Source organism: Trachinotus anak, unplaced genomic scaffold (assembly GCF_046630095.1).
Source record: "Trachinotus anak isolate AG129_WGS33_773 ecotype Australia unplaced genomic scaffold, CSIRO_AGI_Tana_v1 ptg000019l, whole genome shotgun sequence".
Lineage (NCBI taxonomy): Eukaryota > Metazoa > Chordata > Actinopteri > Carangiformes > Carangidae > Trachinotus > Trachinotus anak.
The window spans coordinates 21,978,053-22,004,094 of record NW_027273870.1 but is presented as its reverse complement, the minus strand read 5'-3'; the positions used below and the strand labels follow the sequence as shown (position 1 = coordinate 22,004,094).

At 38.3% G+C, this 26,042-nt stretch overlaps 2 protein-coding genes across 6 annotated transcripts in view; one reads left to right on the top strand and one right to left on the bottom strand.

Moving 5' to 3' along the window:
- marchf1 (membrane-associated ring finger (C3HC4) 1) overlaps positions 1-18,484 on the top strand; it is a 33,705-nt gene extending 15,221 nt beyond the window's left edge. Inside the window, exons 1-9 of one of the 5 annotated variants that reach the window (XM_071503990.1) lie at positions 1,380-1,442; positions 2,490-2,906; positions 9,784-9,834; positions 10,385-10,458; positions 12,002-12,820; positions 13,125-13,305; positions 13,425-13,569; positions 16,464-16,508; positions 16,607-18,484. In XM_071503990.1, the coding sequence (XP_071360091.1) occupies positions 2,820-2,906; positions 9,784-9,834; positions 10,385-10,458; positions 12,002-12,820; positions 13,125-13,305; positions 13,425-13,569; positions 16,464-16,508; positions 16,607-16,929 (1,725 nt within the window). In that variant the 5' untranslated portion in view covers positions 1,380-1,442; positions 2,490-2,819 and the 3' untranslated portion in view covers positions 16,930-18,484. Of the gene's footprint in view, positions 1-1,379; positions 1,443-2,021; positions 2,092-2,489; positions 2,907-9,783; positions 9,835-10,384; positions 10,459-12,001; positions 12,821-13,124; positions 13,306-13,424; positions 13,570-16,463; positions 16,509-16,606 lie in introns of those variants that run through there. The other 4 variants (XM_071503989.1, XM_071503988.1, XM_071503991.1 and 1 more) reach the window with 4 other exon arrangements.
- Positions 18,257-21,826, bottom strand: tma16 (translation machinery associated 16 homolog). Its single transcript, XM_071503993.1, has 7 exons — positions 21,720-21,826; positions 21,509-21,612; positions 20,848-20,885; positions 20,117-20,201; positions 19,474-19,622; positions 19,328-19,370; positions 18,257-18,894 (listed from the first exon to the last, which is right to left on the bottom strand). Exons 1-7 carry the CDS (start codon positions 21,720-21,722, stop codon positions 18,714-18,716), a joined length of 603 nt encoding a protein of 200 aa, XP_071360094.1. The 5' UTR covers positions 21,723-21,826; the 3' UTR covers positions 18,257-18,713.
- Between the last annotated feature and the right edge of the window lie 4,216 nt (positions 21,827-26,042).

Here is a 26,042-nt window from a genome sequence, read left to right as displayed (position 1 = left end):
CTGGGTATGTTACAGGAGCACTGAGATGTTGACTATCACACAAACATACATACATGCTTCATGACACAACACACACACCCCCTGTCTCTCTCTTGCACTCTCTCTCTCTAAGTCTCTCTCCCAGTGATAACAAGAACTGTTGCAAGAACTGTGAAGAGCTTACTTGCACATTCCACTTACACATTGTTCTAACATTCACATGTGGATATGAAACCGAGAGTCTTAAAAATAAAGCTGAAGTGGTTTTCTGTGTTTTTTTGCGATAAACTTTGTGATGTGGTTGCTTTCTTGTTGCAATGGAACAAATCCATTCGCCTTCTGAAACTATTATTCAGTTCCTACACAAACACAAACACACATATCCTCTCTGAATGCATTTTTTAAAAGAACTGAAGCTTTGCATACTACACATTATTTTAGATAAGATACCACAAAGCAAGCATCTTCTGACTTCTTCATTTCCAAAATAATTATGAATGCTATGGCAGCAATGTGTACCTGTGGTTGTGTGCAAGTGTGTGAAAAGGATGTGGGTGGCCATGTACTGTTTATCTGGGGCGCCTAATTGACCACTTCTCTGTTCTTGCTGAGAACAGGGTGGCTGCTACTGCTGCTGCTGCTGCTACCATGGTGTTGAACGTTAAAGTGTTGAAATGTTGAAGTAGCCTGAGGAAGTGATGCACAACCAGGTAGAGTGGAGGCAGAAGGTCAGTTTCAAACAAGGTTCAGGTGGAGGAACACTTACCTTAAATAGAAATTTAAACACATTAAAGTGCAAGTTTCAAATTTTATTTTGGCTTTTCAGTGTAAAAAGACAAGATTGAAATCCTGAGGCCTACAAACAGATAAGATCTGTCTATAAGTGCTCTAACCGAATCTTCTTTGAGGCAGAAATAATAAATGTTAATGGCTTTCAACAGTATAGCTGCTGTCCAACAAACCAGTCAAGCAAAGCTTTAAACCTTGATGCAAAAAAGAGAAAGTTTGTATATACGATACCATAAAATATACTGTGACTTAATAGTCCACTGTGGTGGAAATTCCTTAACTTTACAATCTCATCTGTAGGAAAACATAAAAGCTTACATAAACAAATTAATAACATTAGTTTTTTCTAAATCCAAAATTATCTCAGGTTTTGGAAGCATTTTGTGGCTAACCTGATAAAAGACTAAATTGTAATTTACGTTTACTTCACTTTTAATTTGAGTTCATATTAACTAACCAACACTAACTTGAATGGCCCTCCAAACCCTCACAGGTGTTTTCAGTTGATTCAGTTGCCATGGGCAGAGCTATGGTGGGAATTACATAAGGTGACACAGCTGTGTAGTAAGAAGTACAATAAAGGTGTAATTTGTTCTGTCCAAAAAGGGGCAATTAAGAGAGCCCATCAATCAGGTCTGTCCACATCCACATGATCCTAAGAAGAGGACTACAAGGTCTGACCATTTCCTGTCACCTCTCTGCTATTAACTCAATAAGATCAATACATTCTGTGCTATTGCTGTTCCAAAATAGCAAACAATAATGAAATCGCCAAGCCTTGGTTAAAATGTATTTATAAAGCCAACAAACGAATCGCAAACATGCAGAGCGTGGAGTCCCATCCAAAAATATTCTCATATTAATAATAAAATTGAAAGAAAAAAATATACAAATTTCAATTGCATTGGGCATAAATACATTTTTGTAATTTTCCAAATTATCTTTGATATGCAACTTGGAAGCAGTTTGTGTCCCCATGAACCATTTTGAACGGTACTGTTAGAGTAGACAGTCTTTGGAGACGTTTTATTTAATTTACCACTTGAGTTGTTTGCCTCTTCATCTGCATCTGCCTTCTTACCTCAGTCAGTCGCTGCTCTTTAGTGATCCCTTTAAGTCACCCATTTTCCAGTTATATCAATCATAATCCTCATGACCTGAGACAGTTTGAGATAGGATTACACCTTTGACAACAACACACACACCTACACACACATTCTGTGAAGATGCTCTTATAGTTGTATATGACTTCTGTAGGTTTTTCACTTCATGGCCAGTCAGCCGAGTGATTTCCCTTTCATTCAACACGACAGGAGAATTGAGGTGGGTTAATATCTATCAACACATTGTTTCTCACCAGGGAGTCCCTGAACCATCGCGCACTGTGTGTGTGTGTGTGTGTGTGTGTGTGTGTGTGTGTGTGTGTGTTTGTGAGTGTGTGAGTGCTCTGTCCATGTGCACTAGTTGTGTAAGCTTATTAGCAGCACCACTGGTCAGAGGAGGAGATTGAGGTTAGTCTAAGCCCTAATCCTCGTGGACCGTATGCTTGTTACCCAGTAAGCACGACAAAATCCTGGCTCCGCCCTTAGAAGGCACACACACACACACACACACACACACACACACACACACACAACACTACAACACACGCTTTCCCTGCCTCCTTGTTTACTGCTCAGCTCCATCTCAACTCTTCCTCGCTCCGTCTCTCTCAGCAGGAGGGAAGAAGAAGAGGAGGAGGAGGAGGGGGAGGAGGTGGTGCACACTGTTGAGTAGTTTCCCAGTCGTCATGACGACCTCACACCCCACCATCTCCAGAGCTGTCTTTCTGTTGCCACGGTGACCTGATCCTGTTCCATCTCTGCTGCTCTTGATGATCCGGATTGGGCTGATAAAGGAGAGCAACCCAGGAGTACTGTCTCCTTTCCCTGAAAACAGCCCGTTGATGGGACAGAGAATCACACACAGGGACAAGGATCGGAGGACGGGAAGGTGCGGCGTGTTGGGAATGCTGTGGGAGTAACGCCGGAGTGTTGCCTGGAAACAGCAGCATGCCAGTACAACAGATAACTGTGGTGCCGGCCAGGGAGACAGCCAGCAACGGCAAGAACGCTCCTCGCTCCAAAGACAAAAATGAGGTGAGTTCCTGACCTCTTAACTCTGTTCTCAAGCCTCAGAGGTGCAATAAATTCTTTGTAAGTTTTTTTGTTTTATTTTTATTTTTTTGTGTGTGGTTAAGGTTTAAAACTAATGTAAAGTTAGTCAAATAACAGAGATCTAAGATATCAAGATAAGTTATATACGTGGTCAGAGGGTAGAAAATTGATTGATTGATTGATTGATTGATTGATTGGTCCTTGCAGTGCGTGCGTGCGTGCTCGTGTGTGGTGTGTCTGTGCGTACTTACAGTATCAGCTGATAGTCCTTCCAACTCTCGCCCTCAATCATTCACACAGTATGGATGTACTCAGCAGCCTTTTATCACTGTTTGCTCACTTGGGGTTTGGAGCTTTCAGCTGAATCTTATGCAGAGCCTGGCATCACGTCACATCCTAAAAAAAATCACATAAGAAAATATCACATCCTAGAACATCCTAGAACACTATAGAATGTCACATTGCCTCACCTGATGTTACGCCACATTCCTTAAGCAATGAAGTGTTTTTCTCTGACACAGGAAGCGTTTGATATAGTGATAGTGATAAAAGAACTGAGGTCATTGTGAGCTGGCTTCTATAACTATGTCATTTTCAAAGTCATGCAAATTAGTTTGTGTATATTTGTTCTCTCAGTTCTCTCAAAAACAACAAAATTATGACGTTCTTCATTTGTTGTCGCTACACTCATTTATAGTGAACTTTATATCTGCTTCTTGAGACGGAACAGGACTATTCCATTTTAATGTGTTAATGTTTTTTTGGGGTTTTTTTTTGACACCACAACCACATCAATGCAACTTCCCCAGTCTGAGTTCTGACTCTAGCTGGGGGCCTTTGTTACACGTCATCTCTCCTCTCACTCCCCTTAATACCTGAAACCTCCATCCAGTGCATTTTTTTTTTTTTTACCTTATCGTCATCTTTGACATTTTTGTCTTTATGTGACAAATGACAGTGAAAACAAACAGAAAATGTAAGGCAGTGGGATTATAACACACAACACTGGACCCAAGCGTGACTGAAATACAGTGGCTGCACACTTTACATTAATAGATCATTGGGCCACGAGGATTACCACAGACTACACATATAACAGGCTAACTTCTTGTGTAGCATGACCATTTACACAGTCCTTTCTACTGATTTTCACCTATGTAGACAAAAAAAGATGTATTTAGATAGATAACACACACATGCCTGCTAATGGTACTGTCATAATAATAGTACGTATAAATGATCTTAGTGAATGATGCAGGACTTTGTTTTTGTTTTTTTTCTCTAATCCAAATCTTTATCTATATTTAAGATCTGTTATTGTTATTTTAAAAGCAACATCCATTGGTTTCCATTCATAGCCATAAAATACAAACATCAATTAGCAAGGCTAGTTAAGGTGCATGCCAAATAACCTACATGTCCACAGTTCAATTCCTGGCTGAGGGACACTTGTTGCATGTCATACCCCTCTCTCAATGCTATAGGGAGAGACATAGGGGCTTCCCTTGTTTCCTGCCTCTACCTATACTGCCAACTATCAAATAATCTTATTTTTAGGAGATGCCCAAACAATTCTACATTATTTTTTCTTAAAGTTATGTGATTACATTGCCTGGACTTTGATTTTCATACTGTGTAAAAAGTAAAAAAAAAAAAAAAAAAAAAAAAAAAAAGACTGCATTTCAAAATGAAAAAGTGTAGCATTTACATGATTTAAAAAAACACCTTCAGCCACATCTCAAGGCTGTAGAGGTTCTACTGAATAAGCTGTTTAAGTTATGATTTAAGGTAAATATCCACTGTTCACAACTCTACTGCAAGTGTAGATTTCCATATTTTCATATCAGCATCTTAACATGACAGAGTAAGTGATGCTTGCTATGTGCTGTTCTCACTGGTTTGAGGTGGGCAGGTCTCTTTTGGAAAAAGGTGAGATCACACATTTCCCGGACCAATCCAGATTGAATAATAGTCAGAACAGAATTTTTGAGTAAAAATTTGACTGCAGCTTATTTAATCACAAATATTTCATCTCATAAAGAAATATTTAAGATTTTAAGGTTCCTTAAAGCAGATTCTGTAAAACATGACGTGAATAGTTATAAACTGTGCAACTGCAGCTACATGGGTGGTTGTCTAAATGTGGCTGTAGGTGTTTTTGATCCCAAGCCAGAGTACAGAACTAAAATATAGCCCTCGGTCCACGCCACATCACTTAATCCCCTCTGCAGAAACATGTACATGTCCACACACAGACTCACCAAAGTCTGTTCTGTGCATCAGAGTCAGAGTGTTGGCAGAGGAACAGAGGCTCAGGTAAGTGACAGTCAGATGTTAGCTCTGATACAGCATTTTAATACTACAGGACTGTAAGTTAAGGTGTATACATGAGCCTAGTAGAACTGAACTGTTTGTTTTCCTGTGATCAGATGTTAAGTTTGTGTGTAAATCTTCTTGCAAGTCTTCTAGCTGGAAGTGATTTGTTGCATCTTAGCCCTATCAGGCTGTTAATTTGGGATACTTTGGATCTTAAATTACAGTTTGCTTGCTTGTCATGAGGACTGAAAATACAGATTTAGATAAATGAAAATCCATAAGGGGACTGAGAACTGTACCACTGAGGATGCTCTGTGTGTGAGTCATACAATTGAGGAACCAATATAGTCCAATAAAGATAGAGATAGAGAGCTACTGTGCAGATGCTACAGACTAGTATACATATTGGAGAGCATGTTGAATTTTTCACTAAAGTTATTCAGAGCCAATTATAGTGCTTGTATCTGTGGTACATTGTGTTAGTCCGCTGTGTATAAACCCCGTCCTACTAATTCTGTTTAGCTCTTGGCTACAAAACAGAGATTTCATGTTCTCTTCTTGTCTGTCTCATCTAAAACAGTGGGAGATATTTGAAATTAATGTAATGTTGTTTTGTCAGCTATGGTTTAAAGCGTGTCTGTTCTTAATCCAGACCACAGCTAGCTCAAAATATTTTACTCTTTCACACAATGTGCCAAATACTTTCTCTGGGAAAAGGCCGATACAAACACAAGCTATGACTTTGTCACAGGACTACAACTACTGTTTGTAACACAACCGTTATCCAAAACAATATTTACATGCCCACATGGTTAGAAGTATATTGCAAAATACAGGTTAATTTATCTGAACAGTAATTAGCAGAATGTATTGTTATTTTCTATACAGAAGAAACTGGACAGCCTCTAAATGACTTATATCTTCATTTAACTTGTTGGTTCTGTTGTGCTGTGACTTCTGAACAAGTGTGATTTGTGCCTGTCCCTTTTGGCTTCCTTGCTTGCCTCAGAAAAGTGCTTCTCCCTTTTTACATCTGGTGCAGATTGCATCAAAGCCTCCTCTAACAAATTGTGCTGGGTAACTGTTTTACTTTCTTTCTACCTTTGTGCTAAGACATGTGAAACACCTGTTAGACCAGTCTCTTTATTGAATACAGAGAAGTTGCTATAGAAAGTCTACTGCATGCTGTTCTATTTACATACATGTAACTGTCACAAGGTGTGCTCACACTTAACAGTTATGTCAGTTTTTTGGGTTTTTTTTTTTTTTTTTTATGAAAGAAGCTACCAAGATCTTATTAATCTCTTAATGATGAGCAATAGTTTTTGGCAAACTGTGTTCAAGTTTCTGAACCTACATCTGATTTGAATATGACAGAATTCAGTAACGAACCTGTTGGGTAAATTTAAAAATATGATAAATGATTTCAATTCCCAGGACACTTTCTAAACAGTTCACATGTGAACGTTGCAAGCCACTGTCTACATGCTTCTCCATGGACATGTATGAACACAGCTTTATGGACAACAGTCAATGAAAGCCTGACATGACTGAAAATTTTAAATCTCTGAATGGGAAACAGAGGTACTAACATCTACATTTTCTCAGAAATGCAAATTTAGAGTAATGAAAAATCTAAGCATTCCTGTACACCTGGAGAGCACACATATGTATCATTTAAAGGCATAGATTTACCCATGATTTTCTAATCATATTTTGAAAGTTTGGGTAGTGAAATGAAACACTACTGTGTCACTTTTGATGAGCGACCTATCTGCTGTTATAAATATATTAATGAAATGTATTTTTATATAATATATTGTAATCAAATACTGATTTTTCCAGTGAGATAAGACTACCAAAACCTCACACACATGCATCTGAGGTCACAGGTACATGTGTCCCTCTAACACCCAGAGGAGGTTGCAGAGTGTTTGCTTTGACTGCACGCAGGACTACTGATTTAAAGCTGGCTATCGGCAAATCCCTTGATCAGCTTAGATGATGCAGTCTTCACTTGTCGGTGTCCCTCTTATTTATTTCTCCGATATGCACAGTATGTACCCACAACTGTCTGTATGTGGGCTGATATGTGCAAGCTCTGTTTTGCTTTTTAAATGTCAAGTACAAAAGAAAATGAAGAAGCCACCCACATGAGAGATTCCAGACATCAACGTTAACTCCACCTTCATATTGTTATACCTAGAGGTATCATACAGTACACCAAATACTGACATTTGAATAACGATAATGATTTGCAGACATTTAACACATTAACTACATGTAAGCAAGCGTGTTGAGTTCATTTTGATTTTTAACATTGCCATCAGAGCTGGAAAGTATTTTAACAAATATTAGAGTCAACAAATCCCATATAAAGACCAGAACTAATAATTAACTGATCATAACTAACACTTACTGTCTGTGTAGCCAGAATGTGATATAAGTTTTTTTCTGCATAAATTATTAAAATCATGCCAGTGAGCCATACAAGGTTGCACTGTGTGACATGTTCCTTCACTATGGAGAACGTGGGCACTGTCTTTTATTTTGAGTCAGAGCCACGTAGACCTTCCTGCTGCTATAAATACACAAAAATTCACAGCTGAAAGTAGGTCCTACTATTATTATAGCAATGTTTGCTTAAAAACTACAATGTCTAGATGTTTGGGGAAATTATGTAGCCTTTTTAAAAAATGAAAGTACATATTTGTACTTTAGTGAGATCAAATGAGCTTGATGCTGAGTACCACAGAGAGAGAGAAGTCAGAAAGCATTGGGAGACAGACAAAATCATTTTTGTTTTTAGTCTTTTCATTGGAAATTTCCTATAAATCCTTGCCATATACTATGAAAACATACATATATACTTTTCACATATACTTTGACTTTATGCATCTGTTCATTTTCCACCACTCAGTGACTACAATACAATTGGATGGTTAGCATGTCTCTGTGGCATGTTAAGTGTGTGTGTATGTGTGTGTGTGTTTGCTAAGGGTTTTCTGATGTTTTATGGCCAAATACATTGACGAGAAATGTTCCATCTATTTCTTGTACTCTATATGGACCAAACCCCTGCAGTTGCCATAAATATGCTCAGTTTCTGTACATTTATTTCACGTTTTAAAACAAGAAGTAATATACTCGTGTACACAGCCACACAGCTGAACTAGGTTTGGATGATATGATAATGTGTGTCATGTCAAATAATATAAATTTCTCTACTTTCAGTGATTTTTCTGTGTTGTTTGTACCATAGTACCATCTCTTTAATATCTCCCAGTGTATTGGGCCATTGTGGGAAAAGTTACACATAATGATGATCAGTGTGATGAAGTACTTTGTCAGATACTGACTTTGCCGAATTACCCCAAAACAGACATTTCTGTTGAGTTATTTAGTCATGAACAATTTCAGTTTGCATGTTTTAGAACTGTTCTTTATTATGATAAAAATTGATATTTTTATATTGGCCACTTGTAAGCTGTCCTGGTTTAAGAGTGTTTTGGTGTCTGGAAAATAACGTAGAAACATGATTCAACATGAGAAAATAAGAGATGTTTTCATTATGGTTTAACCGTGTTCCTTGGTAAACTTGGTAACTCCTACACACCATCATCTATTGGTAACCCGAAACTTGTTTAAGTTGCAGCAGACGGTGAACAAGGCTGCAGATGCCTGAGGGTTGAATTCAAGGTCTACTGGTTGAGTTCACACAGTCAGAACTCTAGGAAGTTCCAGAAAAAGTGCTTTAAGTTGACTTTAAATAGAGACACATTGCAAAGCAGCGTCTTGTGCATTTAACAGGACAACCAGGTAATAGGATTGGCTGGCTTTAGCTCAGGTCAGAATGAAATAACACGTGGCCACACATGACTCCTAACACTGGATTTTAACTGGTCGACCCAGGACCAGCCAACACTGAATACTGTAGAACACAGTGGTGATGTTAAAAGCTGCTTAGTTTAATATAATTTTTTTGTTTTTATTGCTGAGTTTAAGAAGCAGCTTGTCCGATTATATATGTAGCTACTTTAACAACACAAAACTTATGAAATGTACCAAGATTTCTCTTATTTTCCTTATTTTTGAAAGTAAGAGAATTGAAATATAATTGAAAATCTGGTTTGCAAAGTTAAAAATTCCCTGTTTATAGTTCCTGCAATGTAACTGACAGCCAATAGGAGCTGAAACATGCAGTCAATTTATGATTCATTGATCGACATTAAAGTAATTGCCAAGAATGTTGATAATTGATTAATTAATATCACAACTTGGCAAGTGTGAAGCTTCACTGCTTTTCTTTGTCTTATATTATTTTAAATTAAACATCGTGCAAAATGAGTATCATAGAAAAGGACATTGAAAGACATCACCTTTGGCTTCCAGAACTTTTGATGGTTATTTAAAACTTTTTTATCTGATTTTGTAAACTAAACTATTAATCAATTTAAAAAAAATCAGATCACGCTAAAATGCTATGGTGAGATGATATTCTTTGACTTCTCTAATGATTTTCTATCTCTCTTTCTCCCTGCAGGGGAGGAAGGCCCCTGGGCGCTCAGGGAGTCGATCCAGCAACATCTCCAAGGTAACCACTGAATATCAGACAGCTTCAAGGGCCAAAATCAAGGTCACAGTTCATAGTGTATGGTAGCATTTTTTTTTTTATCCAAGCAGAATCTGATGTGCAAGAATGTGTGCACAAACCAGTGTTACAAACCAATCAATGTAAGGTTGCTTTAAGCATACATTGTATTACTTATGAGACTCAAAATTATACTTAAACTCTTTTTCAGAATAACTATGAATCAAATCACTTTGTGTAGTAAGGGTAAGTCAAAGTAACAAACCTACATATTAATCATCACCTGTAGCTCAGCAGGTCAGATGGGCTTTAGTCTCCCCAGTGTCAGTCCAGCTTTTAGCTGCAGTAGGCGGCTTTTTTCAGCTAAACCTCAGAAAAATCAACCTAAGTTAAAGGTAAATCAGGACAAAGTGAGCAATCAGGTAATGAGAAAAACATTTTACTTTCATTTGTGAAGTGAGCAGCAATACAAATAAAAATAAATGCTAGTGTTTCTTTAAGGTTGTTAGACATGTACAGACTAGAGATAATTTGAGTATGTTGGCTTTTGCAGGCCAGCAACTCTACAGCAGGACTAACTACAGCTTCAAGGACATCAATCACCCCATCTTCTCAGGACATATGCAGGTAAGACCGCTGTCACTAAGTTTATCCAAAATTTTAGTTATATGTGCAGGAAGTGAAAGGCCAAAAGAAAACTATGATTCCTTCTCTGTTTAATGACTGCTTGCAAACACAAACATCTCTCTTAAAGCCAGGCACCAGATGCACTCTGTGATGTTAACATGCGCAGTTTAAAGCAGTTTCTCCACTGAGTGGGAGAATGAATTATCATGGTCTGCCGCACCCAGAGGGCATAACAAAATTAAAGTGGAGGCTGAAATCCAATGGTGCTCTCATGGCGTAATCAATGAGAGGAAGATGACTGATGGCAGAAATGAGATCCTTCAGCTAATTATCTTCATTGTTGATGTGGTCGTCAAGCTGACAGGCTCAGTCCTTCGATTTCAAGATTGAAAGGACACTGTATCTGTTAGCAAAGTGAACATGAGATGTATGTGAGTGCTTGAACCTCCATTTGTCACTTGAACCTTATTTGTTTATCTCATTCAAAATTCATCATTTCCTATTCTGGTTCTTTAGCCTGTTAATCAGACTAAACTCCCATTTTGTTTTCTCTTCATTATTTCGTCTGACATTTTGTTCTTGTCAGCTGTTTTGCCCCAGCCAGTCAGTAGTATGTGACACATACATCCTACTGATAACATCTTTAGTTAATACAGAAGCCATGATACCAGTCACTTTCAGTCATTTCCTTAATGCTTTTCACGCTGAGGAAATATGCTGATTTAGGGTTAGTTATTTCTGTAAGTCAGCCTACAGCAATCCAAACAGCTGTGCCACTTTATCCACAGTTTCAGTTTTTTTTCTGACTCCTTTTACCACCTATAAAACTCTAATTGGCTCTGTTATTTTCCCAAACAGGAAACAGCTGTCCAACAGACCTATTTGAATCACTTAAAAATGATATGTGAATTTGATCTATAAGTCTGGAACCAGGTTTGATATTATCTTAAAATCATTCAGCTCTGGAGGACACTGGCTACTGGCTATTTAAATGGTGATCCAACAGAATTACATATATATTTATCTAACAGTGCAAATATGTTTAGCCTTATTGCCCAGGTTTGATGATATTTCAAAGTTCACTCATATTTCTAGATGTTACTCAGGATAATTTAGAGGTCTCACTGTAAACATCTAAAACTGGAACTACTTTCTTTTAAAGAAGTAGTCCATATGAAAAGTGTTGACAATTAGGTCTGGAATTTCCAGTGTAACCAGAACAGAAATTCAACGAGATTCAAAGAGATATTTGTGTTGAATTTTTTTCACCTCCACTGTACTGGGGTGAAAGCAGAAATTACAGATACAAATATTTCAAAAACCTGGATAAATAAAATAAAACAATCTACATGGCTAGATAGTAAGTAACTTTTTTTGTAATTTTGGTGAATGGACCCTTCAAGTGCATATATTCAGATTTCAGGCCATTTGTTTTGTCAATGTCCTCATGTCCATGTCTTTTCCATCTTGTTTCACGTTATTTTTACACATCTTCATTTGTGTGCGTGTGTGTGTGTGTGTGTGTGTGTGTGTGTGTGTGCAGCTCTGGCCAGCTGACCCGTTTAGAGGAGGATACTTCTGAATCACACAAACACAAAAAGCACACATATACCTCTGCAATGACAGTCACCAGCACAACTCTGGGCTCATCAGCTCAAGCCCAGAAGAAGCAGGTGAAGCGTCGTCACCGCCGCAAGAGGAGCAGCTGCACCGCCTTGGATTGCGTGGAAACCAATGGCAAACAGGAGAAGACAGACCGCAGCGACCGCAGCCTGAGCTCTGACCGCAGCGAGAGGGGGGAAAAGAGGGAGCGGTCTTCCAAGAACCGTAGGGACCTCCCACCTCGCCTCCGCTGCTCAGGTGCCCCACAGTCTGATTCATCCTCTGAAGATGAGGTGTGCCGTGAAGCCCGCAGCTGGAGCAAAGAGAAAGCCCGAAGAGCACGCCGCCGCAGTGGGAGCAGTCGTGAGAGGGAAGGGGCGAACAGGGGTAAAGGTGAAGACAAAGCAGATATGGAGCTGCAGTCGGTGGGTTCTGATGAAGGGAGGGAGAACCAGCCTCTGGTGGAGGACACCGGAGGCCTTAAGAAGCGGCACGGCAGCCGGGGCTCAATGAAGAGAGACGGACATGTTTCACGGAGGGAATGCTCACAAAGCAGAGATAAGGAGAAGAGCTACAAGTCACACAGCCCAGCAGGCAGCTCCTCACTGGCAGAGGATGCTGAAGAGCTCATTACCAAGAGATACCAAGAAAAGGGGTCAGGGGGTGGAGACATGTCAGTGCCTACACCACAGAAACACTGCGGTGTGAATGGAGGCACGCTACGGCCCTGCTCTGATGACTCTGAGCTTGAGGTCTGCAGGTTAGTGTTTGTCAGAATTTCCAGTGTAACTAGAACAGAAATTCAACAAAGAGATGTTTGTGTTGAATTTCTTTAAGTCTGTTAGTTCAGGCAAAATTGAATCCACCTCCAATGTACTGGGGTGAAAGCCATCTATCAGCATCAAGTTCAAGTTTAACTTTATTACCAAAAACAATTACAGAGACAGAAGGTAAAACAACAGAGACAAGCCATAATAATAGTACAGTAGCTGCACATCACTGTGTACTGAAACTAATGTGTGTGTATACTTTCTGTGTGTGTGTGTGTGTGTGTCTGTGTGTAGGATCTGCCACTGTGAGGGGGATGACGAGTACCCATTGATAATGCCTTGTCGCTGCACAGGGAGCCTGAGTTTCGTCCACCAGGCTTGTCTCAACCAGTGGATCAAATCCTCAGATACTCGCTGCTGTGAACTCTGTAAATTTGACTTCATCATGGAGACGAAGCTCAAACCTTTACGGAAAGTACGTACATGCTCATCAACCTCTCATTTCTTTCTCTCCCTTCAACCTTCTGTCCCTCTTGACATCTAATATTATCTTTCCTCTCATCCCCTCTCCGTCTCCATCCCTCTGTCTTCCAGTGGGAGAGACTACACATGTCGAAGAGTGAGAGGAGAAAGATCTTCTGTTCAGTGTTGTTTCACCTGATAGCATTAGTGTGTATGTTGTGGTCAGTCTTCATTCTGGTCAAAAGAACCGCTGAAGAGATCAGACTTGGGAAGAACGGTCAGTACTTTCCCCACTCCCATTCTCACATACCAGAGACATCCAGAGTGAAATCTGAAACTTTAAATAATTTTTACCTTTGCAATAATACAATAAAGTATGCAATAAAGAATAAGTAATAGAATAATGAGTACTAAAGATAAAAATAATAATTTATAAAATAAATATATGCAGTATAAATATTTAAATTATATAAGTGTAATAGTGGGTGGGCTGTACAATGGTTACATGATATAAAAATATAAAATGTACATGTATCACAGTTGGAAGACAAACTATAAAGTAAAATTTCCAAATGTCAGTATACTGCTCTCTGTAGACATTTATAACTCATTACATCTGCACATGCTGGTGAAACCCCTGACCAAAACAATACAGGGCTATTACATCATAACCCTCAGGGCTTTAAGTGCTAAAGTTTTAGATTAGAAAATTGATAATTATGTGTCTATGTCTTGCATATTTTTAACTGTTGCACAGCAAGAATATGGCTGTATATGTATGTACAACATACAGCCATAAGGAACCCTATATTTTGTATTCATAAAGTAGACATACTTTATTTATAAAAACCTTTGTTGACACCTTTGTTGAAATGCCAGCTCAATAATGCACATGACCACTCCACTTTGAAAAAGCACTGTGATGAACAGGCTATTCATTTTGTTTTCATATCATCGTTGCCATCTTTTGGACAAGTTTGGCAATGATTTGACAACAGTAGGGCTGTTAAGCTGCATACACTGTTTAGAGACCAACAGAGTAGTGAGCATTGAAAAGTTTGAAAGACAGTATTAAATATTCTTTATGGTTTTGGAAGACTACAGTTTCCACCAGAGGAAAGGGTCAGTAGATAATGCATTTCCCATCATTTGGACCTTTCAAGTTAATGTGAGGATGCACATTTAGAAAGAATTAGATATTGTGTTTTTGTCTCACAGGTTGTGATATGCACCAGAGACCGCAACTATCTGGCTTGTAACCTACAACTCGCTAGTCTATGTTTTTAGTATCTTATACCAGTGCAGTATATCATTTTGTTTGTTTTGCACAATTTGTTATTGTACAAATTGTTTTGTTATTAGTTGTGGTAATGAACACATCAGATCCGCCAATCAGGATTACTGGGACAAATCCCAATGGTCCGGTGGACCCTGAAAAAAGTCCACCAAGTTTTCAGCCCTCTCTGTTTGTCTGTCATGAGAGCGTGCCGTATGCGTGTTCTGGGACTGGGCTTGCTGGCCAATAACAGCCACTCCCTCAACACATTTTAGGCAGAGAAATTTTCTTTGCTTTAAGCTCTGTACTCTGCAGCACCCCAGAGAAGTCAAAAACTCCTCTATAAAAACTCACCCTTTCACCTGGTGAGTCTACACCTGTCTGACTCTGGTGATGTGATTTTGAAGATACATTTCCTGTGTAGTCAACCACTGTTTTCATGTTTTAAATCTAAGTATGTGAGTGTATTGTACAGTATTGATCTTTAATAAACAGACAGTGGTAGTCAGCACTAACTGTCGCTCTGCAAATTAAATAGACAGCTGACATATTCTTGATGAAGTGCACATATATCCAAGTCAAATTTGTAATTTTACCTACCAGTAGTTTAACATGTAGATGCATTTACTTAAATCACAACATCTTATCTTACATTTAAAAAAAGCTAATTTAAATTTGAAATAAATAACTGTTATATCATTGACTTTAAAAAGACACATTCAATTGATTTGTAGATAAATTGTTTATGATATTTTGGACCTGCACCCCATACAAAAACTGTAATTAAAATTGAGGGTATTTAGCTAAACTGGGGATGTTTTGGCTCATTAACTACAACTTGCATAAAGCTTATATATGATTTCTGAATAATTTCTTATGATCAATTTCCTACTTTTCAGGCATATATAGGCATTATTTTTGTCACATGGTGATGCAGCTGGGGACAATATGTTTTGAAAATACTGGTGAATTTGTGGAAATTCCAGTATTGCACTGCATGGTGCTGGGAAATGAAACCGAGAAAACAAGACTGTATGCAAATACGAATGTCATGAAAATACTTGGGTTAAGTTTCAAATATTAAAGTTCAAGTCAGACACAGGTCACATGATGGTTGTTAATGAATAAAATCAGGGATGTGCTGGCTACAGTGTGATGCACATTATATCTCAAATTTTATTTGAGTTTGTCGCAATTTACGACGTTGTTAAGGTGAACATAGTGCAGATGCTGTACATACACCCCTCAGTGCTTTTGTATGTTCATTGCTGTGTTTAGTGATGGTGTGGTGTGTTGTGCTGTGCTGTGATGCTAGTATATCTGTCTTATCACTTTCATGTTGTAGGGACCCAATGTTAGAGGCAGAAATCATACACTTAGTGGCCAGTTTATTAGTTTTAATACATGACAGCTCTGCAATAAGTCCTGTCGTCGTGAAAGTTATGATTTTCAGTTTTTGTTGAAACTATTGTAAAGAGGTGTTGATTCAACCTTATGTTGCCGTGCTGTTGAACTATACTACAAGATGTGTTTTTGTTTTAGCCCACCTTCACTAATATAAATGAGGTGGACAAAATGATAAAAAAAAACACCTGTGAGTATAACACAATACAGTTCAGCAGTTATCATAAAGTTGAATCAACATCTCTCTAATACAGTTTCAATAAAAACTGTAAGAATTTATTGCAGGTCTCTTGCTTTAGACTGGGTGAATTTTAACTAGGTGTACTTAATAAACTGGCAACTTAGTGTAGATACAGTATTTAAAAAATAATAATAATATTAATTAATAAATATTAATATATAGTTCTTTAATATCATAAAAAAATAGTATAGAACATTTTTCCACTGAGATTATAGAAATAAAGAGAAATTACACTCACTCTTGATTGCAGAGGATTTATGGAGAGTTTCTCTTCTGAAGTACTATTCGCCACAGGGTAAGCACAGCTCTGCACACACCACCCATCATGACCCATCACACATCCTGCAGGTTGACTTACAGCAGCGCTGTGTGTTTGTATGTGCACGTCCTCAGGTGTGCTGGAGTGGCCCTTCTGGACCAAACTGATCGTGGTGGCCATAGGCTTCACAGGCGGCCTCATCTTCATGTACATTCAGTGTAAAGTGTACCTGCAGCTGTGGCGCCGCCTCAAGGCTTTTAACCGCATCATCACTGTGCAGAACTGCCCCGAGAAAGACCTGCACAACTCTCAGGCCCGGCCCAACGTCCTCACCAACGGCAGGCATGAAACTGTGGAGGTGCCAGTCAGCCCAGCCCCTGTCCTGGCTCCAGAGGCACAGATGGACTCAGACATGTCAGTGGAGGCTGCGGTGGCACCGGTACAAAACCCTGTCTGACTGATTCTCCTCTTGCTCAGAAAAGTCCTGAATTACACCCTGCTCTTAAAACACAAGCTGGTGTGATCAAGGTGTGATTTAGACTTGTAACAGTGTTTCAGTGTGTTGTTGTTCCCAGCTCCTGTGATTTCTGATCTTGTGCGACACAGCGGACAGATTTAAAGTGAAAGAACCAATCCTGTCCCTCAGTGATCACAGAAAACTGAAAGGCTGAAGGGCTGCAGTTCAGTGAACGTGCAAAGTAAGGAAAAATGGAACAGGCCGGAAAATAGAATGAAGAGGTGGTGAGGAGATGTAAAGGAAAATAAAGCCATCAGCAAGGAAGCGGTGTAAAGACTGTTGTTATGTGGTATATGACACCATTTCGTTCCTGTATGCACTTTGAAAAACTGCACTGACTTGGGTTAAAGGTGTAAACACTCTGTGGATGCTATTAACCAAAGGTCTCCCTATGCTTCAAACAAACTTTGGACAGCATGTCATATATATGTATGACCATGTCTGAAGAGAGCCTGCACTCCTACAGACGTCTTTCATTGAGTTACACTCATTTACACGTTCAAAAAGTGAAGCGAGAACTTCAAACCTGGCCAATCTTTGTATAAAGGGGCAGATATAGACAGCAGACGCACACTACAGTCTCTTTTTACTGCACGGGGCGTCTGTATACACATCTGTTCACACGTCTGTAGGCACACTAACTGATTGATGTTCACGTCACATGGGCACAGAATTAATAATTTAGGCTTCAAGTTTAAATATTATGTGTGATATAATGTGTGACAGTTGCTGAAATGAACGGTGCACACTTTGGGACAGTTTCTCCACAGTCATTTGTGGCGCCGCGCCCAGCTGTACACAAGACATGATAGATTTATCTGTGGGAAGAAAGAAAAAAAAAAAAGCTCAAGAGAAGCCTGCACACACCTCCACACATCTGGCCTAATGCTTTGTGAAGAAAGGGGGTTGGAGAGAAGATTTTAGATGTGGTTAGAGAATCCAACAAGGTCTTTGTTTGAAGCATACTGAGGCCTTAACTCTCCCTTTGGACAATCAGGTCTTCAGACACCAAAGAGTCAGATATTATGATGAGAAACAATTATTTAAACAGTATCTTTAGCTCAATCTGATATCTAAAAAAAAATATGTTATGAAAATTAATTTACTGTCATAGGAAAGTTCTGAATATTTCTTTAAATAGCAAATCTCAAGTAGCCCAAATGTTTATGATGTTTTCTTCTGACAGTCTGCAGCTTTATGTGGTCCTGCTCTGCGAGGCCCGTTACTTACACATTTATGTAACTACAGCTTTCATGGTTGCCATTAGTTCATGGTTTTGTACAGGTTTAATTTGTTTTGGGTTTTTTTTTTTTTTTTTATCAGTGTCACTGTCAAGTCACGGAAAAGACAATGTTCTCTGTGTCTTCTATCCACCACAACATCAGAGCACTCAACATCTTTGTCAACACCTTTTTTCTATCTCTGATTGGATAAATTATTCAGGTTACATACAATGTATATTTGTTTGTGTAATAAATGAATGTAGAACCCCTCACAGGCTGGTGTTAAGTTTTTGAGAAACAGAAGGACAAGAGAGTAGACCGATAAAAAGTTAGTTTCCACTTTTCAAGATTGTGGTGCCATCTTCTGGATAGTAATGGAGCAGCAGCATCTTCACACAGGCACAAAAAGTCTTTGCTGAAGGCCGTCTGATGTTCACTTGTCCTGAATGGACGACTGAAGCTTCAATACTAAGACATGGTCAAATACGAAGAGCCTCAGTTTCAGTCTGACATCAGAACCATCTCATCCACCTGCTCATCATCCAAAGCATCGTCATCATCCTCATTATCGTCTTCTGCTGCCTCATCATTCTCCTGTCCTTCATTCTTCGTGTCCAGACCTTTGTTAGACACCTTTCGCAGTTTAATATTTGGAAGTTTCTTCAGATCGCCGGTCCACTCCCTGCCAAAACAGAGAATCAACACATGATATCAAAGGTTATCAGAGAGGAATAAATCATAAATAAATCATAGTCAAAAACTCATCTGCTGATCCAATGGTTCAAAACACATTTTCTTTACACAAGGTGAAGTATGTTATCTAGTCTATACAACTCACTCTTAACAGAGTATTATCAATAATGTTTCAGTACAGTTAAAACACTTGGTAGTGATTGGTTTGGATGAGAAAACAGTGACAGTCTTAACACTATGTTAAACTGAATGAATTACTTGTATGAAAAGGAAATGTGGTCTCATTCTCAGGCTGCAGACATGCTAAAATGATGCATTGATTGTTTTCCAAGGAACATGATAACAGTAAAAGACCATTTTAAATAAACTGGACATTTACAACAAAACATTAATGCCAGATGATGTTAGTCCAATTCACTCACCTGAATGTTTTGAGATGCTTTGCGTTGATGATGTCTGGGATTTCTGTGGAGGAGACAACACACAGCATTGTTGCAAAATCTCAAACAATGACTGTGTGTGTGTATGTGCATATGTGTGTGCATATATTTATAGAGTGAGGACTGACCAAATCCAACGCCCTCATACTGCGCTCGCTCTCGCTCGATGGTCTGTTTGATGACATCCTCCCGTGCACCATGGAGACGACCCTGACGACCTTTGATCCCATTCATCAACTCGATCTGCTCAAGTTCAGAATCAAACCTTTGCAGGTACCTTAACACACACACACAGAGAGAGAGAGAGAGAGAGAGAGAGAGAGAGAGAGAGAGAGAGAGAGAGAGAGAGAGAGAGAGAGAGAGAGAGAGAGAGAGAGAGAGAAAACACAGACACAAGCTCGTTAAACATTAAAACGTTCTTACGTTTGTACATATACTCATCTGCCTTTTGTATTTTTACTCCTAATTTTATTACAAGGTACCTTCCCCCAACTAGATAAAAGCACCAATTACTGTATTTAACAAAAAAATTACAAAAGATTATGAAACAAAAACATGGGAACGATTTGCTTCTATCATATGATGGTGACAAAAAGTCTTGATCAAAGCAAAAACACGGAAACTAAACCCACACGATGACTGACTGCTCTAAAATACACACAATTTAAAATGCGCCCAATTTTAATTGCAACTTTTTACATTAACAAATTTAACAATATTCTAATTAAAATGCATCGATTCCATTTGTTGCAATTACAAAATTCTTACAACCTCTCAATAATGTCACAGGCATCTTTTCTGGTGTACGTCGTCTTTGCTGGATCCAACTGTCCCTGAAACCACAGCAGCTTCTCACCTGTGAGTAAGGAGAAGATGTTCTCTTTCAATATTTTATATCATCACAACAACAACACATAACTCTCAATATTATTAAAAGTTGTTCTGGTTCTAGGTGTTTATTAAGTGCATTTGGTAATGCACCAAGAATATCTGGAAGAGTGGCTTCAGATGACTGAAAATTGCCACAGAAGAGGTGAAACATCTGAAAAGAATTTTCAGATTGTATTTATTCATACATATGCAAAAGATACAAATAGGTAAAAACAGAAACAACAAAAAAATGTGATGGAGTGCTGCAAAAGGCCCTCACTGCACACTTTCCCAATAAAAAAAAAGGAGGGGAACCATAAAAAGATTGGAAGAGAGAGAAAGAGAGAACAGAGGATAAGATACATTTGCAAAATAATTAAAATAAAATGAAAATATTGATGCTAAAGCGCTAAATTTAAAATAGGAGATGGCTGAGTGTTGATGTAAATCAAACCAAACTCCTTCAAAGAAAACATATGGATGTGTCTCATGATATCATTGCACCCAAAGGTATGTGACTGTCTGACCTCATGCCTGACCTGAGGCAGGGTCCCCTTCTTTCAACTAGCTACTATGTAAGATATAAAGCAGGTGCTCAAAAGAAATAAAGTGGAAATGAGAAACCAGCTTACCGATGCTGCTCAGACGCGTGGCTTTGTCATTTTTCTGCCTGCAGTATCAGAGAAGACGTTGGAATGAGAATTATTCTAGTCTATAATCCTGTATGTTAAACCCAAATTTAAATTACAAATTCATTTTTTCTGTGACAGTGTACTAACATTTTGTGAAAGGGTGTTATAGAGTTAAAGCATTAACACTGTCTGACACCCACTTTCAAATTTGCGAAAAATGTATTTTATTATGAAAGCCGGAAGGGAAAGAGTTTTGAAGAGTCTTTAGCTTCTCGGGGATAAACTAGTCCAGATTTGATAAGTCTAAGTAAAGTGGGTTTTGATCTGAACCTGGTCTGATGTGGTCTAGATGTGAATTTCTTTTTTTTTTAAGACTTTAACTACCATGTCTAACTCCCCTTCACAGCAGTATGAGGTGCAAAAACATTGTATTTCCTGTTGCTTCATTAGTAGGAGTAAAGAAAATCAAATATGTCACAATACATTTGAAACGTCTGTTATATATGTCACAACAAGTCCCCAAAACCTATCACAGGACAGTTGCAGTAATCGCATCATGAGATCACTGCAGAGAGGCACCGACACGCTGTGCTAAAAATACTTGTTATCTGTTGTTATCTGTTGAATCTTTTTTTATTTTTTTTATTTATTCACCACTCACCTCTCTTTCCTTTTCTGCCGGATTTCCTCTCGGGCGAGATAAGCAGCTTTCCTGCTGAACGGGTGAACAACCTTCTCCGACACTTTTCCTTTCTGAACCTTTGGCTGAAAAACAGATTTAAATCCACATCAGTCACATTAAACAGCTGAGCTCACAAACATGATATGTGCTTTAATGTGTAATAGTTTCAGACGGCACAAACGAGTATTACCATTTTATCTGTTCAGAAACACGCGTGGTGCCGCTCTGTTGACAACTGCACCAGAAGCCGCCTGGTCCGTCATCAAATGGTGTCCGGCTTTGTCGCGGGGAAAACAACACCGTTCCTGTTTTTCAGTGTGTCCTAAATTCAAGATCGTTAAACGTGTCAGGTTCATAAAATAATTCTTCAAACAGCAAGTTTCAACTAACACATTCATCTAGTAATACAGGTAATTGGTGGGATTGCTGAGTAAGTATTATTATTGGAACAACAACAATAATCAACAATAATAATAAAAAATAAACAACAAAAACCAGCAAAAAAACAAAACAATGCTTTAAAGAGCTGTGTAGGTGTAGTGGTTTTTGATCTAGACCTGGTCCATTTAGGTCTAGATGTGAATAAAAAGCAGCGGAATATTTTTTGCATTTTCACGAATAGAATCAAGGTATCACAAATTTGAGAGAGGGGTTCAGACAGCATTAAAGCTTTACCTTAAATGTCTAATACATGGTCACAACAGTAAGAGGTGCAATAAATGGAGGATCTGTCACTCAGTTTTGTAAGTTACCTTTAACTTCAGTGTCACACACCTTGTAGGAACTTTGAGCGCCAAGTTTTACAGTTTTCTGCTCTGTATCTGTTCGCAGATTTTGACAAAAGCACTTCGTCTTTTACAGTGTCTTTGTGTAACCTCACCACTGATATCATTTGTTCACAGATTTTAATCACAGCATCTTTTTTAAGAATACAAATCTGTCCTACATACAAATTTTTTCACATGTACAAACTTGTTCAAAGTGTACTTCTTACAGAATATGCTAATTGAGGTTTAAATGGATGCTTGATAAATCTTTCGTTCTTAGGTCCTTAGAATGCTTCAAAAACATTTCATAGTCAAAAGAAAGCTACCTAAAATGTCCTTGTTTGGCCTGCAATGGAAACCCATTTTATTCGATACAATTGCTATTGTGAGTCTTCATAGGGATTGTAGAATCCAACTCAAGCCAGCACTACACCTTATGGTCCTCCACAACCAGCAAGAAATGGTAAGTCATGCGCATGAGTGCATCTGATACCAATATGGCATCAAATAAAAAAAAGTGACTCAAAACTATAAACAAATGATCATTGTTGAGATCAAACAAAGACACTGTAAACGAAGAGATAACTTTGCAACATCTGTGTACAGACACAGAGAAGAAGAGTGTGTACTTGTCACTCACACACTGGGATTGTTGAACAGCTGAGTTTTCTGCTCTGTGTCTGTACGGAGACCTCCAAAACAGCATTTCCTCTTTCACAGTGGCTTTGTGTAACCTCACCACTGATTGTTTTGTCTGTTAAATTCACCACTGAGAATTAAACGGACAAAATTGCAAAAGAATACAGCAGAACACAAGATGATTCTGTCCACATCTGCGCTTTACTGGGATGACGATGATAACGATCAGTCTAGTTCAAACGACTTCAGGGAGACCAGTTGAGACCAGTGAAGCTCCTCCAGCACCTCAGGCTTTTCCTAGGCCTATGTTGAACAGATCAGATATGAAGAATAATTTACTCCTTTAATTACTTAATAACTTTAATCCAGTTCCATAAAGAAATGGTTTCCCCAGTTTTGGCATGTGAGAGAGCTTGAAAGATTTGCACACAGTCCTGACCTCAACCCCATGAGTCCTCTATGTGTCCCCTAACGCCTGAGTTAGGGTTAGGGTTCTCTCTCTCTCTCTCTCTGTTTGAAGTGACTTCAAAGTTAACATTTCCTGTTTGAAAAGATTTTTCATTTTATATCTTATAGATTATTATCTATAGTATATAGATAATATCATTATCTATATATTATCTTGGTACTTTTACTTATCATTTAAATAAAAGTACCAATACAAGAATGTAGATATACTATATATTAAGTAGAAGTCATGTATCCAAATGCTAATTAGATAAAAGTACAGGGGCATTATCAGAAAAACATACCGAGAGTATAAAAGTAGAAATACTTGTTCGACAGACAAAAAAGACCCCTGTAACTGATTGCTTTATTTTATACAAGACATTATTAGGTTTCTAATACAGATTTTTTAGCATTTTACTGTTGTAGCAAGTTGCTTTGCAGCTACTTTATATATACTTAGTTTAGTCTGGTGGTTCCCAACCTGGCGGTCAGGCCCCTCCATAGGACCTGACATGAGGTTATGAAGAAGATTAATAGGAGAGAAGACACAACATTGAATGTCTGATTTCTTCTAATGATTGGGATCTCAGGGTTTAGTCTTTAACCATCATAGGATTATCATATGTTTGCTCATATAAAATTTTAATCAGTGAGGCAACTAGTAATTGTTCTCAAATAAATGTAAATGTGGTGGAGGAGAATTAGAAAGTACCATAAAATGGAATTAAGTATAAATACACTTCTGAGGTAGTAAGTAGATGTATTTAGTTAGAACGCCACTATCATAAATACACCATAATACTAAAACAAATGTACAAAAACAAACATTACAAAGGTGATGTTGTAAAATGTGCCCAACTCTTGCAAAACAAAGTTACATGTCGTCAGTCACATTCACAGTAATAAACCAAGTGTTTGTCCACTGAAGTGAGTTACACCTTAACAGACTGACGCAGATTGTATGACTCAGTTAGATGAATAAAATCTTTTGAAGGAGGAACAGCAGTCACGTAAATATGAGCTGGCTGCACTGTTGCAGGAAAGAATTATAACACAGAGATTCTTCAGTTTTTTCTCTGTGCCAACACCTTCAAGGCTATTCTTTCTAAAGGCGTCATTTTAATTTCCCATCACAGAATGACATTTGAAGTCTCCTCTTCCGTTTACACCGTTCTTTCTCTCCAGCAAATGTATGTTATGCATGAATTATTGATTCAAATCAAAGTCATTTTGAATCCAAATAGGTCAAAATATGGAAGCTTTATGTCGCTGGGCAGGTTTTCTGGGTGAGGACAAGAATCTCAAGAGAAGCATAATATAACACATATAAGAATTATAAAACAGAGATTCTTCAGAAAAGCATAATTCAATTCTGTTTTTTCGATGTGCCAACACCTTCAGGGCTATTCTCTTTAAAGTTGTCATTTTAATTTCCCATCACAGAATGACATTGGAAGTTTCCTCTTTAATTTACACTGTTCTTTCTTTCCAGTTATGTATGAATCATCTTGAATCCAAATAAGTCACTTGACCAGTATGGTCAAATCAGACATTCAGCCAGACAGATGCAGGATAATGAATCAAGCTAAAGGGTGAACACATCTATTAGATTTATTAGGTAGTTGGATATCCAATATATCCAATTGTCCGGATGGACAAAATTTAGGCTTTTACATTTATATTCACATTTACTCTTTTGGCTGATGCTTTTATGCAAAGTTACTTTCAAGTGAGGGACATTACTAAAACTTCAGTGCAGTAGGAGACTTTGATGCAAATAAATACTACATGTATTGAATAAGTCCAAGGAGGTCAGATAAAGAAGTGCATAGTAAGTGCTGGTTAGGTATGTGAGAGATGTTAGAAGGGGAGGTGCTCTTGGAAAAGAGGAGTCTTCAAGAATTACTTTGGTTTAGGACTAAATACCTGCAAAACTAATGTCACTCCCCTCAACTTCAGCTGTACTCTACGTCAGGTGATAATTACAAAATGTGTCAGCATGTTGGCATTGCCATTGTGAGTATGTTAGCATGTTCATATTCATACTAATACTGATAATTGACAGAACAGAAAATGAGTTTTGTCCTCACAGAGCTCTGGGTAACTTCACCCTTTGCCCTGGTATTTGCCATGTAAGAATCACCACATATTACCGTAACCGCTCACTTTTGAGAAGTGGCAACCCCCTGTATTCAAAGTGTAGTTGAAATTTTTTCATTAATGCATGAAAAATAGTCACAGATGTGAGAAATCCCAAAAGCCAGTCATCCTGTTGAAACCTGCTACCACCATGTCTCTGCTGTTAGAAGAAGAAAAGACTGTATAGTCTTATAAAAGTAGGCCAACAGCCTTCGCCCATAGATAATCATAACAGCATGACCCTCAAATTCATGACCAGTATTTCACCACAAAGACTGACTTATGATCCTGCCCGAGCTAAGTAACAAGAAAACAAATTTACAGCCTTGGAGTTATTTTAAGCAGCAACTAGACACGTTAACAATTATCTCAAGATACCAGACCAGCTGGCACTCACTGAGCTCATGCAAATTGTTTTCCCTTCCTTAAAGTTTGCTGAGCTTTCCCCTCACTCTGTAGGCCTGCATACCTAACAGGCAGGAATGTGATTGTACTGCAGCTGAGGAGCCGTCAGACTT